This window comes from Lacerta agilis, chromosome 10 (assembly GCF_009819535.1).
Source record: "Lacerta agilis isolate rLacAgi1 chromosome 10, rLacAgi1.pri, whole genome shotgun sequence".
NCBI classification, from domain to species: domain Eukaryota; kingdom Metazoa; phylum Chordata; class Lepidosauria; order Squamata; family Lacertidae; genus Lacerta; species Lacerta agilis.
Window position 1 is genome coordinate 66,409,240 of NC_046321.1, and position 20,784 is coordinate 66,430,023.

A 20,784-nucleotide genomic window follows, 5' to 3' on the forward strand; every position below is an offset into this window, starting at 1 on the left:
GGACTACTAGTAGCAGCTCAACACCACCTGCCTCTTCAGCCCACGTGATTTTATCCTGGTTTTAAAAGGTATAGTAGCTCTATTCTTGCACTCATAAAGTATATTCATTGCCTACAATTAACTGGCTACATAAGGATCAAATAACACATAGCACAGTCCGACTCCTGAAACCTGTCCCTGGACTGGGAATCCAAAGGTAAAACTGCACTGAAGCTTTCTAAGGAAGAAAAAAAATATCTTTAAAAGCAACAGAGTCACATGACAGAGAGTTTACCATGTCAAAAAAAGACTGGGAGTGAGATGTACATGTAATGAACCCCACTAAGAGGGAACGAGATATAATCATTACCACTCCCACGTTACATTTGAGAAGCCCTGAGCTGTGTTTTCAACACTAATATGAGGAAACGGACTTTTAAGTGCTTGCTTCAGAGCTTTTCAATGCAATGTACCATAAACAGAGACATATATGGAAGAGATACAACACTTAGTACATCCCTCTTAACCCAAACTCTTCCTTTGCTTTGCCACCAAGTTTGCGATCTGATTTCTGTGTCCCTTCTCAGGAAAAGCAAGATGGCACCTAAACGTCATGCAAGGAAGTGGGTTAAGGCAAACCATCTGGTGTACTGTTAAAGTTAAGGATCTGTCTGGTGTCAGTGGGCACTTCACAAATAAATCTCTTTGGATTTGTGGTTTCCCGCCTGCCCTCCTCTTTAGCTTATATAGGTTGCATTTCATGATCTTTTTTCGGGCTTGCTTTGCTAATGTTTTGTCTATGCTCTCAGCAGGAAAACACCACCCCCACCCCCACAAAAAAACCCAAAATCCCTTGAGGGAGGGTATGAAAAAAAGTTTGATGCTCCAAGACAAAACCTTAGGATCCAGGCAATTGATTTCTTCGGTTCCTGCTTTTCCTGCTGTTGATGAGAGCCTTCAACTTGCCATAATCCCCTCTCATCTTCTGGGAATCTTCGGCCTGCTGGCCAAGTTGCCTCGTGTCTTTGCAATATTGATTAATCATCTGCAGCTCCGAGTGGCTGAAGGCTCCCGCCAGGTCCTTTGGGTGGAACGGCAGAGCCTGGAGTGAACTAGCCCAGGTCCACGGGGACCACTTCTCAGTCATGAAGGCCACCGTGTCTGAATCCAACACCTTGAAGTTCACCTTGGCTATCGTTTGCTTGAAGCCATTTTCCGTCGCAATGCAGTGATAAAGCCCTCGGTCAGCATCCTGGACAGAGCGAATCAAGAGCCCTTGTTCGGTTGATATGATTCTTTCATTAAGTTTGACCTAGAAGACAGACAGACAGCATGTGCTCTAATGTCATGGGTTTGAATATGACCAGTATAATAAAAGAAAAATCCATATTTATCTAGATATACAAGATATACAATCCAAGCAAGCCATTTTCTTTCCACTAGACAAAGACACCCTGCTTGAAATGTATTTCTAAGGGAGAGCTATTAAACACAGCAGTGCTTTTAATATTATTAACTAATAAGTTTAGTCTTGTTTTTACATCCTCATTATTATTTATTAAAGTTATTGGTCACTTTTTTGCGCTGCAACTTGAGGTGACTTACAATATTTTAAGCAAACAAACATTATAATTGTACATTAAAGGATTTCACCCAAGCAGAAAGGCCTGATGGTTAAAAGCCAATGTCAGGGATATCCTCCTTCCCTTGGATGTTGCTCATGAGTAACGACAAGCCTTTAGGTAAGCTATAATTATTTATTGTCCATGATGAATTTACAGTCTCTGCAGTCATGTCTGCTCAGTCAGTTTCAGTTTCTCGGAGTGGCGGGCTTTCTCGTGCCCGCTAACACCACCAACGGCTAGGCACCCTGAGATGACATCTGCGTCTCCTCCCCCCCCCCCGGCTCATCTTCCTGTCTGTGACTGACGGTGCTGGGTCTCTCCTCTGTCATCCCCAAGCCTGGCATCTCCCTCTCTTCCGGAGACATTTCCTGACGGGAGCTGGAGGAGGAGGATGAATCTGTGATTATGGGTGGCTGTTCTCTATAACCCAGCGACCCCCCCTTCCCTGGATGAGTCGCTATCTTTTCTCCCAGCTCTGGCTTGCTCCCCTCTGTCTCCCTGCTCCTCCCGAGTAGACCCTCTTTCCCTGACAGCCAAGTTGGTTAAAAACTTGGTTAAAAAGGAATGTTTTGGTTTGTCAGCTGAAGATATGTAATGACGGTGCCAGGCGAGCCTCCCCTGGGAGAATGTTTGGCAGTGGAATTTGCTGCCAAGGAGTGTGGTGGAGTCTCCTTCTTTGGAGGTCTTTAAGCGGAGGCTTGACAGCCACCTGTCAGGAATGCTTTGATGGTGTTTCCTGCTTGGCAGGGGGTTGGACTGGATGGCCCTTGTGGTCTCTTCCAACTCTATGATTCTATGATTCTATGAACATTACACAAGCAGGGAGCCACCACTGAAAACTTAAGACCTGGAACATACTGTTTTTCGTGTTGCATTTCTGTGTGTCACAGAGGCCATTAGAAAGAAATTGACAACACAGAGCTCATGTCCTGGCGAGTCAGGAAAATCATGGGACTTGAGCTCACAACTACATACCTCACTGGTGAGGCTTAAACCATAAAAAAACACATTTTCCAGAAGACAATTTCAATCTGTGGGTGTAAAGCAGAGGTGGGGGGACCTAAAGCCCTCCAGACATTTTTGGACTTCAGCTGCCATCAGCCTCGGGCAGCCTAGCCAGTGGTAAGGGGTGACGGGATTTGTAGTCCAGTGTTTCTCAAACTTGGGTCTCCAGCTGTTGTTGAACTACAACTCCCATCTTCCCTAGCTAGGAGGACCAGTGGTTAGGGATGATGGGAGTTGTAGTCCAACAACATCTGGAGGGCCACATCTTCCCCACCCCTTCCACTTGCTATTATTCAGACAAGTTCATTCACAAAGAACAGGAGCATTTTTCCTCCTGCAGAGAAGAAGAAGAAGAAGAGGAGGAGAGGAGGAGAGAGGAGGAGGAGGAGTTTGGATTTGATATCCCGCTTTATCACTACCCGAAGGAGTCTCAAAGCGGCTCACATTCTCCTTTCCCTTCCTCCCCCACAACAAACACTCTGTGAGGTGAGTGGGGCTGAGAGACTTCAGAGAAGTGTGACTAGCCCAAGGTCACCCAGCAGCTGCATGTGGAGGAGCGGAGACGCGAACCCGGTTCCCCAGATTACGAGACTACCGCTCTTAACCACTACACCACACACTGCCGGAGATTTGTAAATAGTAATAATTTCAATTTTTATTTAAGGAAGGATAAATACGGATCCAACTTGGATCCATATACAGTGGTACCTCAGGTTACAGACTCCGCTAACTCAGAAATAACGATTCAGGTTAAGAACTTTGCTTCAGGATGAGAACAGAAATCGTGCTCTGGTGGCGCAGCGGCAGCGGGAGGCCCCATTAGCTAAAGTGGTGCTTCAGGTTAAGAACAGTTTCAGGTTAAGAACGGACCTCCGGAACGAATTAAGTACGTAACCCGAGGTACCACTGTACACAATTGCACTGTATATCATAGAGCTGAAACTTGAGAGCTTTGGAAAGGACAGTAATGGAAAATGTGATTACACAACGGTCAGGAAAATTCTTGTTGCTGTGAGTATTTTTAGTTCAGGCTAAATCCTTCCTACAAAAGCTTTCCATATCATCTCTCCCTGCTCCTCAGACTTAACTCCTCTGTTATGCCTGTTGTTCCTTTCTCAGATTGGCAGCACGTTTTAACTGCTGGAGACATTCCCATGAGGGCAGCGTTCGTGCTGCATACAGAAGGCAGGATCCAGCCAAAGCCAAGTCCCCACTGATTTCAGTGTTATAAGGTTAAGCACATCTAGTGATAAGAGGATGACCCGGGGTGGGAGGAGAATAATTCAGTTTATTTATTTATTTTGCAAACTGATCAATTCGCATTTCCCAAACCAAAACACAGCTATGAATTTGGTGAAATGGGTCTCCGACCAAAAATGCATACCAGAATTATCTATCTATCTACTAGAGGAAAGTGCATACAAAAATGTTTATATTAGTGAAAGTAATGCACAAAAGTTTATTACACTGAGGAAAAGTGTTTGCTTTGAAAGAGCTTTAAAACCTATTATGCTGGTTGTATGTCTAGAGTCTCAGCAACTCAGATGGGTTTGGTGCATTGTATTTTCAGTTTCACGCTACAATGCCATGGGCATTTGGACACTGGTGTAACTCGAGAGAATATTCTAGATGAACAGAAGACCCAGCCTTTATCTTCAGGGTTCCCAGCTGAGTGCCTTCGACCCTCCAATGCTTTTGAGTGAATTTCTCACCTCTTTCCTTCTGTCGTTGTCCTTCTGCAAGAGCCATTTAACGGAGGCCTGTGGCGATTTTGGCGTACACTCAAGGAAGGTGGTGTTATTCTTCACTCCGTACTGAACTATCTCTGCTGCGTTGCGGTAAGCTGGAATGCGAGAGAGGCCAGGTGAGAATTATGCTTCCTCCTGACTTGGAAATGCATTGCACTGTTTATAAAACTGGGAAGCGCATGAGCACACCTGAAACAAGGAGGATCTCAGGCAGACAATATTCAAGAGCAAGAAATCTGGGGGAGAAACATACAGGTGAAACTCGAAAAATTAGAATATTGTGGAAAGGTTCATTTTTTTCAGTAATTCAACTTAAAAGGTGAAACTAATATATGAGATAGACTCATGACATGCAAAGCGAGATATGTCAAGCCTTTATTTGTTATAATTGTGATGATTATGGTGTACAGCTGATGAGAACCCCAAATTAACAATTTCAACTTTGGGGTTTTCACCAGCTGTGCGCCATAATCATCACAATTATAACAAGCAAAGGCTTGACATATCTCGCTTTGCATGTCATGAGTCTTATATCATACAGGTGAAACTCAAAAAATTAGAATATTGTGGAAAAGTCCATTTATGTAAGCAATTGTTTTCATTAGCTACTGGAGTTTAATATATGAGATAGACTCATGACATGCAAAGCGAGATATGTCAAGCCTTTATTTGTTATAATTGTGATGATTATGGCGCACAGCTGGTGAAAACCCCAAAGTTGAAATTGTTAATTTGGGGTTCTCATCAGCTGTACACCATAATCATCACAATTATAACAAATAAAGGCTTGACATATCTCGCTTTACATGTCATGAGTCTATCTCATATATTAGTTTCACCTTTTAAGTTGAATTACTGAAAGAAATGAACCTTTCCACGATATTCTAATTTTTCGAGTTTCACCTGTAGAACTGGAGCTGTTTTAGGGAAATGCTATTTTATTCTATTAATAGTGTGGCTACAATAGATGGTTTAGTCACTTGGACTAATTCAGGATCCCATTTCCAACATGCCCCTGTGAGTGGGATGGAGCTGGTAGTAGACCACATAATTAGATGTTAAAATATCCTAGCTAGATTCCAAACCTATACCAGATAACTGAAATGCAAAATATCCATTGAGTTGTTCAGGCTTCATAATAGTGCAGTTTAGACAAATCATTCCTGATCACCCCTCTTCCAAAAAATTCACTCTTCCATTATTTGCTTAACCATTTATTTTTAATATTGCTTGACAGATTGCATTTTTATCCTGCTCTTCTTCCGAGAAGCTACATTTCACACCCACCCACCCCAAATCTTATCCTTTTTACTCTCAAAAACACCCTGTGATGTGGGTTAGACCGAGATGGGAGTCACTGGCTTCGTGGCTGAGTAGGGCATTGAACCTGGATCTCCTTGATCTTGGCTCATATTAGTATAAACATGATTAAAGCAACATGATTACGTTCAACTGTGGTATGCAAATCCACTTCAACTCATGAACTCACAGTTCATTTACCATTGCATCCTGGTTTGCTTTAACCAAGGTCACCAAGAAATACGGACCCATTCTTCGCTATGGTTGAATCAAATCATGGGGAGGGGGAGATTTAAGATGAAGGATGGTATAAAGCAGCCTTTCTCAACCTTGGGTCCCCAGATGTTTTTGGACTACAACTCCCATCATCCCTGACCACTGGTACTGCTACCTAGGGGTGATGGGAGTTGTAGGCCTAAAACATCTGGAGACCCAAGGTTGAAAGGCTGGTATACAGGTGAAACTAAAAAAATTAGGTTCATTTTTTTCAGTAATTCAACTTAAAAGGTGAAACTAATATATGAGATAGACTCATGACATGCAAAGCGAGATATGTCAAGCCTTTATTTGTTATAATTGTGATGATTATGGCATACAGGTGATGAAAACCCCAAAGTTGAAATTGTTAATTTGGGGTTCTCATCAGCTGTATGCCATAATCATCACAATTATAACAAGCAAAGGCTTGACATATCTCGCTTTGCATGTCATGAGTCTATCTCATATATTAAACTCCAGTAGCTAATGAAAACAATTGCTTACATAAATGGACTTTTCCATGATATCTATTTTCGAGTTTCACCTGTATATAATCATAGTTAGGGGGACAATACAGGTATATGCATGTACTGGATTGTAGTATCCGGAAATGGGTTAGGAATAGCTTAGAACAGCACAAACAGAAGGGTGGGAAGATATTTTGTTCTAGGTGTATCCAGAGGCAGGCATTTGGTACATCCTTGGTTAAAAAAAAGTTGTTTTTTAAAAAAAAATATATTTGGAAGCCAGCAGTAATTTAGCATTCCTAATTGTCTTTGTGAACAGAATGTTTGTGGAATCATTAGCAGCCTCCGGCATTCTATTTTTAGAAATTTGTGCTCATTAAAGTAAAAAATGCTACAGCTTTATATCTCTTAATATGGGATCAAGCGGGTTCAGCGTCACAGTTAAAACCCAAGGCTGGGGAGAGAAAACCATAGACTTTGAACAATAAAAGTAAATGGTGATTTTTGTATTTGTCCATTTAAATTTTGTTCTAGCTTCCTCCAATGACCACTCCAGGATTTTGGGAGCCTCAGAGAAGGAGCCTCTCAAGGGCACCTTTAACAGCAAGAGATAATATATGGAAACTAAGAAGAGTTGAAAAATGGGGGTCCCTAAAAATGGCTGATCCTAACTCTGAATATATTATCCAGGCTGTATTTGTATTTGTGATGCTGTGATACCATACTGAGACAACATTGTAGTCACAGACTGACTCAGGATCAAACCTTTGTTTCTTGCATTGTTGTTGTTGTTTAAAAAGATCAATGTTAAATCTCCCAAACAAACATAGCACACAAAAAGGAGAAAGGAATGCTAAAAATACATGGGTACTATACTAATTTTTACCACTAAGCCACAGGGATATTATGATTCACTTATAAGAATGACCACATGTGTTTATAGCCCGTCATACTTCAGTTCAAATTACCTTTTAGGTTAAATCCTCGGCATTGAGTCATAGGGTTACCATGCTTCACATCTTGTCTTCGGCTTCTCCTAAGATATTAAGGGAAAGGAGCAAGATGGAATTGCAAAAATGATTTTCAGTTCCTAAGTAGCTTTGAAATGAAATGCAGTACTCAGGTTATTTCAAACAGTAAGGTCAATGAGCTTCCTATAAATAATGGCACAGTCTCTATGAGAAGATAAAGTTTCATTAAACCACTTTATCTAGATCACGACGAACCCTTACAAGTGATTCTATACAGTGGAAAGAATGAAAGTAACTTGTATTTCATCCAAACATCTGCCTTCAGGTTTTGGGGTTTCAACAAAATGTTGTATTTTGAGCAGGGAAACTAGACACTACAGAGACTTTTGTAATACACCTAAATGTTGCCACTCTTCCACTTTTCTGGAGCATAAGCAGTAGCAGCAGATTGTTTACTTAGGCTTTCCATATAACACTGTCGTCTGAATGAACGCTGTAATGTTCTGATCGAGTACCACCCACCCACATGTTTACTTGGTGCCATTGCAATTTATGCATTTCTCAAATACAATGGTATTCTTTGAACCCAGTGCTCACACAGATCCCCATTGGTTTCCCCATGCCAATGTTTCACCCTCTCCCCTATGCACATTTTGCATTCTTCCCCACAGCAGTGGCCCAAGTTCTAGAGTGGGAATGGGGAAACAAACCAATTCATGACGACAGAACTAAAGATTACCTAAACATTATCAGAGAAGCAGGAAGAATGGAAACGTCACTTTTGGTGGAATCTCAATGTCACTTGCAATGTGCAGTTCTGTATTGATTAGCAATATGAAATTTGGAGGAGTGGAACTTAACTAAATTGAACTTAAAGCACTTATGAACATAGGAAGTTGCCTTCTATGGACCATTGTCCCATCCAGCTGAGTACTGTCCACTCTGACCGGCAGCAACTCTCAAACATCTCAGGAGAAGTCTTTACAAGCTCTTTCTCAGAGAGGCTTTTTAATTGGCGATCTCGTGGGCTGAACATGGGAACTTCTACGTACAAGGTGTGAGCTCTATCGCTGCACAAAGCTACTATACATACATAAGAGACACGGTGCTATGTAAATATTAGCACCTCAGAAGAAGGATGACGTAATTTCTTAGCCAAACCTTTACTGAGAAAGTTTCTGCAAGTTGGATGTTACTCAAGGTTGGCTCAAGGTTTTTTGCTGCCTTGGGTGGCTGCACTACAAAATCCACGCAGATCCCCTATAGTCTTGTATAGTCTTACACCCAACTTCATTCATGCTCCTAAAATATTGCTGTCCCAAGTGTCACCTGAGTTTGTGTGCAGTTAGATGTCACTATATAAACTACATATGTGGATTCATTGTATTTTATTATTGTGGTCTGTATTATAATTGCAAATGGGACAATGTGTCATATGATGATTGATAATATTTTAATTAAATATTTTCATGGAAAGTATCCTCTTTGTGGTGCTGGAGGAGACTCTTGAGAGTCCCATGGACTGCAAGAAGATCAAACCTATCCATTCTCAAGGAAATCAGCCCTGAGTGCTCACTAGAAGGACAGATCCTGAAGTTGAGGCTCCAGTACTTTGGCCACCTCATGAGAAGAGAAGACTCCCTGGAAAAGACACTGATGTTGGGAAAGATGGAGGGCACAAGGAGAAGGGGACGACAAAGGATGAGATGGTTGGACAGTATTCTCGAAGCTACTAGCATGAGTTTTGGCCAAACTGCGGGAGGCGGTGAAGGATAGGCGTGCCTGGCGTGCTCTGGTCCATGGGGTCACGAAGAGTCGGACACGACTGAACGACTGAACAACAACAAATCCTCTTTATATGGAAGTGTGGTGATTTCCCTTTCGTTGGGTTGCAGTGTCAATGAGCTTACATGGTTTGAAATGCCATGTCTCCTCCACTTCCCTTTACTGGAAAGAGAAGTGGCTGAATTGCAACCAATCACCAAACTTAAAACCATGGAGAAACCTGGTCTGAACAAAGACATTGGATTCTTATCTCATTATACACGACAAAGCTATCTTTAGCCATCTCACCCCTTGCCTTTCCCTGTAAGACCCTGTGAAAATTGCAGTTGTTAACAGTCGTCAACAGGTTTTCCACACCTATCAACTGATCACCCATTCCCACCACCCTTCTGAGTAGTACCCCTCCCCACTCCCTCACTATATATAAGGGTCTGGTGACTTCCGTTTCAGTGTATCTGAAGAAGTGTGCATGCACACGAAAGCTCATACCAAGAACAAACTTAGTTGGTCTCTAGGGTACTACTGGAAGAAATTTTCTTATTTTTTATTTTGTTTTGACTATGGCAGACCAACACTGCTACCTACCTGTAACTGTCAGAATTTTGGAAACAAAATAGGAAATGAAGTGTGCATGCACACGAAAGCTCATACCAAGAACAAACTCAGTTGGTCTCTAAGGTGCTACTGGAAAGAATTTCCTATTTTGTTTCCTATTTTGTTTCGACTATGGCAGACCAACACGGCTACCCACCTGTGTCAGAATTTTAGTTATGGATTGAGTTGATGGATCTCCAACAGAGTTCTCAGCAGTGTTACAAAACTATAATTCCTACTGTTGTTGGTGGGGAGGGGGAAGATGTCAAAATAGTTAAGAACATAAGAACCACCTGCTGAATCAGGCCAGGGACCCACCTAGTCCAGCAATCAGATGCCATGGGGAAGGCTGCAAGCAGGAAGAACCCCTCCTGTGGTTCGCAGCAACTACCGGTAATTTTCAGAAGCATATTGCCTCTGACAGCAGAGGCAGAACATGGCAATCAGGTTTAGGAGTCACCGATAGCCTTATCATCCATGAATTTATCTAACTCTCGTTTAAAGACATTCAAGTTGGTGGCCATCACTGCCTCCAGTAGGAGCAAATTCCATAGTTTAACTATGCAATATTAGGCAGCTACACTTTCTTTCCTTCAGGGTGGTCATTCTAAGGATTCACCCCATAGAAGGAACCTCTGTTTATCCATTCATAAAACCTTGCCTTAACAGAAGCCAGAAATATATGGTTTGTATCCAATGTTCGTCATACACAGAGTAAGCCCACTGTAATTTATGGACATGACTAAGAAGCCAATTAATTTCAAGGGGTGTGCTCTGAGCTGAATTTAGTTGGATACAACACACTGGATCTTAAAAGAAAATTACCGAAGAGAAATACTTACAGCATGCTGATCCATGATCTTTAATACTAACAATCATAACTTGGCTGGGGTGCTCTGATCATCTCAAGAGAATATTGTAAAGCACAAGAAATGAGATGTGTCTACAAATTCTAGCATTGCTTGCTTGTTTTGTCCCCCCCCCCCGAAGTTCCACGCACACACTAATTCATGGAGGAGAGGGCTAATGACAGCTATTGTCCATGATAACTATGTTCTGCCTTCAGACTTAAGAGACAGTGCTCTTGTGCTCAAATCCTGCTTGTGGGTTCCCCATAGGCATCTGGCTGGCCGCTGTGAGAGAACAGGATGATGATGGACTAGTGGAGCCATCAGACTGCTCCAGCAAGTGTTTATGTTCATACTGAAATCTGCATTTTAAAGGAGCCTATAACTCTGGTGAAGAATGGAGAAGTAGAAACATTTGGTCAAGAAAGATGTGTCATGAGTGGGAAATGAGGACCTGATCAGATATCCTGAAGTTCTGTTTGGGAACAACATTTAGTAGGAATCCAAAGGGCAAAGGAATAACAAGACTGAGCTATAAAAGCCTATATAAAAGCTGCTACTACTGTCTAGACTTTGAGACTTGACTTCACTCCAATTACTGATGTTTTCTCAATCATAATCTGTTGTGTGTTTTTTAAGATAAAGGAACAGCTTATTTCCTAAACATATGAAAACCAGACTTCATTCAATATGCATTTATTTTTTTCTCCCCACTATAAAAAGCAAAGGATACACAAAACATTATCTCAACTAGATGATGTATTCTGCTAACATGCTGGAGATATTAAGAAATCCATAGGCATTTGTAAATGTTTGGCTAGGTTCAGTTCACCTATACTGTACTTGGCAATTGGATAAAAACATCTGAAACCAGCAATTGCCATACATCCCTTGTAGGAAGGACATGTTCCTTATTCCAAAGCACCAGAGCACCGCTGGGAAATAAAGTAACTATAGTAACACAGGGAACTAAAGTAATGCTGTGTGTCTTAGCTTCCAGAGTAGACAAGGCTTTATTGAACCTTATTTTTGATATGGCTTTAATAGCACTTCCAAATGCTGGCAGAGAAAGAACTTAGTATTGATGGATGCAGGTCATTGGCAGGCACAAATTCTGTTCTTGCTCATTTCAGAATAGGATGCAAACGAGAGATAGTAATGGCTCGGTGGTGAGAGCACATCTTTTGCTCGCCAGATGGAGCCTATCAGCCACCAGGTATGATGGTTCCCTAGGGACTTGTGAAATCACAGGAACAAAAGAAGCTTCCTTATACTGAATAAAGGTAATGATCCAGCTGACTCAGTGCAGTCTATACTGATTGGCAGCAGCTCTCCAGGATTCCAGACTGGGATCTTTCCCAGCCCTACCTGGAGATGCCAAGAATTGAACCTGGGAACTTCTGCATGCAAAGCAGAACACAAGCACTACCACCGAACTACCTGGGAGGCCAGAGGTCATGGCCAGGAGCTATGTTGGTGGGAATGTTTTGCATGCATAATGCAGAACATTTGGGTTTTCCCAGTAGTAATGTATGGAAGTGAGAGCTGGACCATAAAGAAGGCTGATCGCCGAAGAATTGATGCTTTTGAATTATGGTGCTGGAGGAGACTCTTGAGAGTCTCATGGACTGCAAGAAGATCAAACCTATCCATTCTCAAGGAAATCGGCCCTGAGTGCTCACTAGAAGGACAGATCCTGAAGTTGAGGCTCCAGTACTTTGGCCACCTCATGAGAAGAGAAGACTCCCTGGAAAAGACCCTGATGTTGGGAAAGATGGAGGGCAAGGAGAAGGGGACGACAGAGGATGAGATGGTTGGACAGTGTTCTCGAAGCGACTGGCATGAGTTTGGCCAAACTGCGAGAGGCAGTGAAGGATGGGCGTGCCTGGCGTGCTCTGGTCCATGGGGTCACGAAGAGTCGGACACGACTGAATGACTGAACAACACAACATTGGTGTGTCCAGCTGCAAGATGTTGAGGAAGAAGAAGGATTCTGAGAGTGAGATTTTGGAAGGCTAGTTCCAGACAGGTTCGGAGTGGCTCGACCGTTAGCAGAGCAAGACAACCATCACAGGTGGCAGAAGCTGAGAGGGTGATGAGGTGTGGGAAGACATAGCTATGTGTGCTGTGTGGCCTACTGCTGCCCTCCCCCTCCAGCTATTTTGCTGGTTTTGGTGCGCAGTGTGGCATGTTGTCCTGCTGCCAATGTAAGATTCAACTGCGCAGTCAGATCAACTTTTGTACATGGAATGGAGAGGAACATCTTGCCCTTTCACTCACATAGCAAAATGTCTTGGGCGGGCCCTGGACAGGCTGGACAGGAATTTTGCTGGGAAGTGAGCTGCTTCACCGAAAGGCACATGGAACTCTTTGAACACAAGGAAGAAGGGAATTGTTGGTGCTGTTGCTTCAAACAAACTATCAGATAGGTATGTCAACATGTAGCTGGTATTTTGAGGGCATACACATGCTATGAAGATTCGATTTTGCTCCTTCGGGTTGAAAAGTCCCCAACAAAGCAGAATAGGAAGGGCTCAAATCCGCCTAAGTCATCTTCCTTGGCTACATGTTAAAATGGACACTGATGTCCATTAGAAACTGATGTCCTGTAACTTTAGATACTCCCTCCAGATAGTGGCGAATGAAATCACCACAGCAGCAAAAACAATTTCTGATAGTCTTTTTTTTTAAAAAAAATGTGACCAGTAAACTATTCTGTTGTGCTGATTATCTGTCAATGAAGAGTCTTCTATGGTTCTATCCAATGCTGTCTGATCAGCATTCCACTCAGAAATTAAAGAATCAAGAACTCTGGCCAAGCGGGAGATCAATTTTAAGTCTTCAAACAGTTTTATTAATATAGAAGCAAATTCCAGTCGAAATAAATTCCAGGACAAGGCCCTGTTTCGCTAATTCTTCCTCAGCTAGATTTTCATGGTCAAGGTGTACCAATTCTCTGTATGCCTTGACTATGAAAATCTAGCTGAGGGGAGAATTAGCGAAACAGGGCCTTGTCCTGGAATTTATTTCGACTGGAATTTGCTTCTATATTAATAAAACTGTTTGAAGACTTTAAAATTGATTTTCCGCCTGGCCAGAGTTCTTGGATTCTTTAATTTTTTACTTCTGTGTATCACCAAGAACTCCAATTTCTACAGCATTCCACTCAGGCAACAAGATTTGCCCTTCCTCCTCCCTCCCCTTCCCCATCTCCCTGCAACACCCAAAAATGTGTTCCACTGAGTCCCTCAATACTATGGAGCTGATTTTGAGGGTGCCCAAGCATCGGAGAGGAGGGACAAGAGGAGGCATAAGGGGACGAGTGGAATGGCAGTGTTGGGTACAACCTCTATATGGCATCTGTTTGAAGAAGAAAAAAACAGACCCCTAGTACATTCAAGGAAGTGCAACACCTTTGCAATGCAAGACTTCAAGTAGCAACGCTTGGCCGATAAAAATGGGTAGTATTTTTTAGCCTTTAAACATTAGCAGTGAAAACACTCCATTCCAATATCGTATTAAATGCCTAGCAAAGGTTAAATGTTGTCTTGTGGGGTTTTTTTCTTTTCTTTTCTTCCAAGACAATCTAACACTTTGTCACCTTTCCCCGTTGGGTAGAACCTGGAGCAGGAACTGCCGTCCCAAGCACAGTAAGGGTCTCTGGCGAGGCAGCAGTCGGCACAGGCCGTCCCGTAAATATGACAGCGGTGCAAGGAAACCTGGGTGACCCCTTCGTCCGAGCTCACGTACAACTGTGCTGTTTGAGAGGAAAGGGAGAGATTTATTTCAGGCACTGAGATTAGAAGAGGAACTTTAGCCAGGATGCAACTAATAAAGGACTAATCTCTCCCATTCTTTAGGTATTAACAGTGAAACCAAGAGGTGAGCTACCTATGGGTAGAAGGCCAAATAAACATAAAGAGATCTGTGTTATAATATGCCTATAACATTATACCTTCCTGTTAGAAAATACTTAGGGGAGAATGTTAATGCTTTTGAAACACTGAGGGTCATTGTTCTCTTTTGTCAGGCAGAGGGCTGCACTCAGCTTTGGAGATCTGATACGCTACTTCTTTCTAGGTACTTTAAAGTTCTTGGGCCATTTTACCCAGAATAGATCCACTGAAATTAATGAGCATGGCTAAGTTGGGCCCATTAATTTCAATAGGTCTACCCTGAGTAAACTTAGCTGAGTACCACCTATTGCCCCATAAGAACCATTATGCTGCATGTGGTCTTCAGCTCCTACCCCACCCCAAATAACATGTCAAAAGAACCACTTCACATTATGAATGATGAATGCACTTACGAAGTTGCCACCCACAAGCATTCCATAGCATATATGTACAATAGAATGGACACATGTAGCTGCTTTGGATATGACAATAAGTACTATGGGTACAATCCAGCCACCTCCAAGCACTTTGAGCCCCCCTTGATTTCAATGGCAGATAATTAAGCATGCATTTTTTTAAGCCAATGACATAAAAGAGGATGTAAAAATGCTCATCTTTGACTGGGTTGTGTCCCATGTCTACATCTACGGAACTCCCTTAATCTACAGCATGGTGGCCCACAGCAATATAGTTCAAATGGTTTGAACACGGGAGAGTCTGTTTTAAAGTCCTGCTCACATATGGAGCTTTTTGGCAATCATAAAGCAAGTCACTTTCTCTCACCCTAACCAACCTCGTAGGTCGGTGCAAATATAGCTTCAAAGAGGACACAATAAAATGGGTCGGGCCCAGACTAAGCCAAATGCATATGCAGTTGAAATCAATGTGGCAAGTTAGTCATGATCTACAATATCTGTAAGTTATAAATCTATAGAGATGCATTTAAAATGACATTAAACCCAGACCACGGCTGCTGAATGAATATTATTCCTTTCCTTACCTTTTAGATGAAATGGCCATTGTTGTTATAGGAACGTTATTCTGCAAGACAAAATAAATTACAGCTCCAAATTCCAGTCTTGGTTTTGGTTAACCACAGTCATAACATTTCCCAGTACATAGAACGGCACCCCATTCTTCTAGAAATACTTTTTTTCTCCCTTCACAGTCTCATCCTTTGCCCCTCATCATTCTCTTTGACAATGCAATGTTTGACATGGATAAAATACTGAGGCTATGCGCATGATCCCCTTGTCTTGACAATTCTGAGCCCCTCACCACAAACACTTGCAACTTCTAGACAATTCCAGACGACGAGCCCATCAATAGCCACCTCAGGACTGAAGATAGCCAGCTTATGCGTTCTGTTTGCAACAAATCCCTGTATTTATGCTTTGAAGATAATAGTAAGGAACGTTTTATGCCACAGCTCATATTTAATTAGCACATGAGGAGGATGAAGGGGAATATCTCACATTTCCTGCATGCAACACCTAACATTGCACACTATTTCATGGTGTGGGCTTTAGATTATCGATGGAAAACGTCAAAATTAAAAACGAAGTGTTGCTCCGTTTGACGTTTTGTTTGCATTTGGGTTATTCAAAGGACACATGGAGTTATCCAGCACATTGCTCTCTTTTGCTCCACTGGCCTTCGGTTGGATACAAAAAGGGCAAAAGACTCCACCAAAGTGTTAACAAGCATGTCATGTTGAATTAGAGAGACAGTATGCACTCCATTTGTATATATAATAGACAAGAGGGTGAATCATTATTCTGGGGCTCAGGGATTAACTAGAATGAGAAAAATGAAGTTATGGCAGATCATGTTGAACTGGATCCAGCTGCATGGAAGATATGAAGTGGAACAGACAAGGTGGGGTAGACAGAAGATAAGACTTGTGGTGGCCCATCGGCCAATATTTTGACCACTTAGTTTCTGCTGGTTGTTGGGATTCTTGCAAAGAATGCTAGGTGGGCCTGGGTCTGATCCTGCATTCTACTTCTTATGCATGCTCAGGATCACTGAAGACAAATTAGTTATGTCTTAATTGTTAGGCAGCTCTATGAATGCACTGTTGCTTGTTAAGCAGCTCAATGGATGAGAGGGTTTCTTTCTAATAGCTGTTGCACTGCACAACACAGAAGACTGAAATGGGTCCATGTCTGAAGACCATACTGGGGAACACTTATTTTGACACGAATGATCCCATTTGCTGTTTTAAACCTAACATTGCAAGTCATACACAGCAAATGCTTCAAGTTGCACGATGGAATATCCCCCTCCGACATTTGGGACTCTCTAAAATGGCAAGTAACCAGGGGGGTGACAAAAGTTTTTTAAATTTGTATGGCGTTGAGAAAGTGAACAGAGAGAAGCCTCTCTTCTTCACTCATGACATTAGAATCCCATGAAAAGCAAAATAGGACAGACAAAAAGAAGAACTGCACCAGCCAGGCAACTGAGGGAGGCTCTGGTGAACTCCAAGGTTTGCAGAAGTACAAACAAGACCCCTCCTAAACTGTCTGTTTGGGGTGGAAGATGGGGAATATGGAAGCAGGTAGAGAATGGAATGGATCATTCTGCCACAGGATGCATACCGCATCACAACATTTTGTTGTGGAACCCACTTGTTAACTTGTTCTGAACAAGTGGAGTGAGCAAGGCCTACTGGCTTACTATAAAGAAGAAGAAGAAGAAGAAGAAGAGTTTGGATTTGATATCCCGCTTTATCACTACCCGAAGGAGTCTCAAAGCGGCTAACATTCTCCTTTCCCTTCCTCCCCCACAACAAACACTCTGTGAGGTGAGTGGGGCTGAGAGATTTCAAAGAAGTGTGACTAGCCCAAGGTCACCCAGCAGCTGCATATGGAGGAGCGGAGACGCGAACCCGGTTCACCAGATAATGAGTCTACCGCTCTTAACCACTACACCACACTGGCTCTCTTCACACATACTGGGGGGGGGGGAATAGGAGTGGTTCTCACTGCCATTGCCCCTCTACTGATCTGATCTTACAAAGGTAGCTGCTGCTGGACCAATTCCAAGCATATCAGCTCCAATTCTGGATATCTATCACAAACATAATAGCTAGGTGAAATCAGGCTTTGATTTAAGAATCCTAAAACCTGCCCCAGAGAGAAAGAAAGGAAAGCAGAAGAGGATCGGATAGTGACTATTCACCTGCCTCTCGGTTATTTATGCTTATCTTAGATCTCATTTAGATGCATATTTTCCTTAGGAACTAAGAAGAGGAGTGGCAGGGATAATTAGCTGAAAGAAAAGAAGGCTGGATAACCAACTGGTAGGAAAAGGTTGCCAAATGTTCTGAAATCCCCTCCGGCATTCTCTGCTCATCTCTGGAAGAGCTTTCAGAAGACTTAATAGTCATGCCAATGAAGTTGTCCAAATTCTTGCCTGGAAACAAGCTTTCTGTGCTCATAAAACCCGCCTTGGAATGGCAGGTGAACTGTACAAGCCTCAACATTCTTTCCTGGTTTGGATGAAATCCAGCTCAAAGAAGAAATCCGTTTCCCTTCCACATCTGTCTCCACTGCCTTTTCCATCTCAAAAAAGCTCTGCCCCACCACACATATGCTTCTCTCCCCCCTCAAAGCTGGGAAGTGGCACCCAGAGTTGGGGGGGGGGCGTTGCTTGGGTTGGTTTGTTTATTGTCTCCCTTCCCCCTCCCCACCATTCCATCATACTGGCTAGCAGTATGTACCAGACTGGGAAAGAAGTAATTCTCCCAAGGGCTTCTGATAGGTGGGGTAGGTCAAATTTGGATTGGCTCAAAGATAAGCTATTTCCTGATTTGGGAGGGTGGGGATGTTAAATCCAATTCAAGCAGAAGGAGGCTATTAGTCAGATCCTGGCTTACATTTAATCTGAGGAGAATAAATTATAGCCAGGATGTTGTTCTGTGAACTACCCTGAGACCTCAGAGTATAGCGCAATATACAAATTCTAATAATTTACAAAGGCAGTCACAACTGCTGAGAGTGAGCTGATAGTGGGGAGGCAGATAGTGCCAGATCTTCTTCACCCCATGAAAGAGAATGAGGCATGTGATGGCAATCTAATAAGCTTCTCTTCTATCAGCTGTTCAGAATGATGATCAATTTACAGGTGGGTAGCTGTGTTGGTCTGCCATAGTCGAAACAAAATAGAAAATTCTTTCCAGTAGCACCTTAGAGACCAACTGAGTTTGTTCTTGGTATGAGCTTTCGTGTGCATGCACACTTCTTCAGATACACTGAAACAGAAGTCACCAGATCCTTAAATATAGTGAGGGAGTGGGGAGGGGTATTACTCAGAAGGGTGGTGGGAATGAGTGATCAGCTGATAGGTGTGGAAAACCTGTTGACGACTCTTAACGGCTGCAATTAGTCTTGCAGGGAAAGGCAAGGGGTGAGATGGCTAAAGATAGCTTTGTCATGTATAATGAGATAAGAATCCAATGTCTTTGTTCAGACCAGGTTTCTCCATGGTTTTAAGTTTGGTGATTAGTTGCAATTCAGCCACTTCTCTTTCCAGTCTATTTCTGAAATTTCTTTGTATTAAGACAGCTACTTTGAGAACTTTTATAGAATGTCCTGGGAGATTGAAGTGTTCTCCTACTGGTTTCTGTCTTGTGATTCCTGATATCAGATTTATGTCCATTTATCCTTTGGCGTAGGGTTTGTCCTGTTTGTCCAATATAGAGAGCTGAAGGGCACTGTTGGCATTTGATTGCATGCACAATGTTGTAAGATGAGCAATTAAATGGTCCTGAGATGGTATTTTTGATATTGTTGGGACCAGTAATGGTGTTGTCCGGGTTTATGTGGCAGCAAAGTTGGCATCTGGGTTTATTGCAGGCTCTGGTACCAGTGTCCATGTTGAGTCCTGTTGTTGTATTATTGTGGGTGAGGAGCTGTTTGAGATTGGGTGACTGTCTGTAGGCGATGAAGGGTCTTCCTGTTCCAATAGGAACATGTTAATCTATTCTGATTTCCAAACAACTAAAGGAAGACTCCTAGCAAAGTGGCGGAACAAGTATACACAAACTGGGATAGACATTTAGGAGCATAGGTGCACAAGAAGTTGTTTTATACTGGGTAAGATAACTGATCCATCTAGTTTATTATTACCTACACGGTCTCTCCAGGGTTTAAAGGTACAAGAAAAGACTTTCCTGTTTTGCTCTAATGGAGGAGCATGTCTACTTGTGAAGGCGGGAGCCGGGAGCCGGGAGCCGGTAAGCAAGAACTCACAAGGTGTCAGCAAAGTTAACTTTTTATTCAAAGAAACAAAAACAGCTCACCTCTTCCCAGTAGGTCTTGCCCCAATAAGGCAGTTGTGAGAACGGACCCTGCCTTCCCACAGTTCCCCAAGTCTCCTGCCTTGGGTCCTCCCCAAGTGACCTGAGAACTTCTCCCGCTTTATCTGTCTTTGCTATGCCCTCGTCACACCTCTGCAGGTTCTGGGAGACCAGGGGGAGGCGACTTGTTCACAGCAGGAGGGGGAGATCCCCTGGGTTCTTCAGTAGCCTGCCACATCTCTGCCTCTTGGCCCCCTCTTCTCCAGCCTCTGATTCTGGACTGTTCTCTGCCACAGCCTCTTCCTACTCATTAAACCCTGTTATCTCTTCAGTTTCCGACACCTCCTCCTCCTAGACTGCTCCCTCTTCTGCCTCGGACCATTCACTATTGTTCCACCACCAAGCTTTGAGTCTTCTTCTCTTGGGGGTTCCCCAGCTGGTGCTTCTCACCACTCCTCAGCAACCGGCCAGACACTACCCTGTGGCATTATGTTCTGTTATAGAGGGATTCAGCAAGGTGATCATTTATTTATTAAATTTGTATACTGCCCTCCATGCAAAAATCCCAATGTGGTTCATAGCAGAGAAATACAAAATGATTGACAAGGCCTGGTTCATTCTACAGTTTCCTTTCTCAACTATTTATCCCAGGTCTATGGTTTTCCAACACCAGGAACATCTGGGCTTTCAATACATACAGGAGAGCAAAACTAAGCCTATTATCCTTAAGATTTGTAGCTTGCCATCAGAAATCCTATCAGATCAACAAAAAAGCAAGAGAATTTGGCATTCCTCTGCAAGCGGTTGAAAGAAAAATAACAATATAGCAAAAAGGTTCGTTTCTGGAAGCTGTTGTTATCGTGGGGAGGGGAGGAGAAACAGTTATCGAAATCCTTTAAGCCAGGATGACAACGTAAGAAAAATAAGCAATTTAAATGCAGTATAGAAGATTTAAGACTCTCTTTCTTCACTTGGAGAACTCCAGCTTCCAAAAAGGTTGCACT

The 20,784-nt window shown here is 42.7% G+C and overlaps 1 protein-coding gene across 1 annotated transcript in view; it reads right to left on the minus strand.

The window, feature by feature from the left end:
* Window positions 1–742: 742 nt before the first annotated feature.
* SEMA3C (semaphorin 3C) overlaps window positions 743–20,784 on the minus strand; it is a 151,516-nt gene continuing 131,474 nt past the window's right edge. Inside the window, exons 14-18 of the mRNA XM_033163538.1 lie at window positions 15,476–15,516; window positions 14,182–14,407; window positions 7,350–7,419; window positions 4,322–4,452; window positions 743–1,291 (exon numbers count right to left, since the gene is read on the minus strand). Of these exons, the coding sequence (XP_033019429.1) occupies window positions 878–1,291; window positions 4,322–4,452; window positions 7,350–7,419; window positions 14,182–14,407; window positions 15,476–15,516 (882 nt within the window). The 3' untranslated portion in view covers window positions 743–877. The remainder of the gene's footprint in view (window positions 1,292–4,321; window positions 4,453–7,349; window positions 7,420–14,181; window positions 14,408–15,475; window positions 15,517–20,784) is intronic.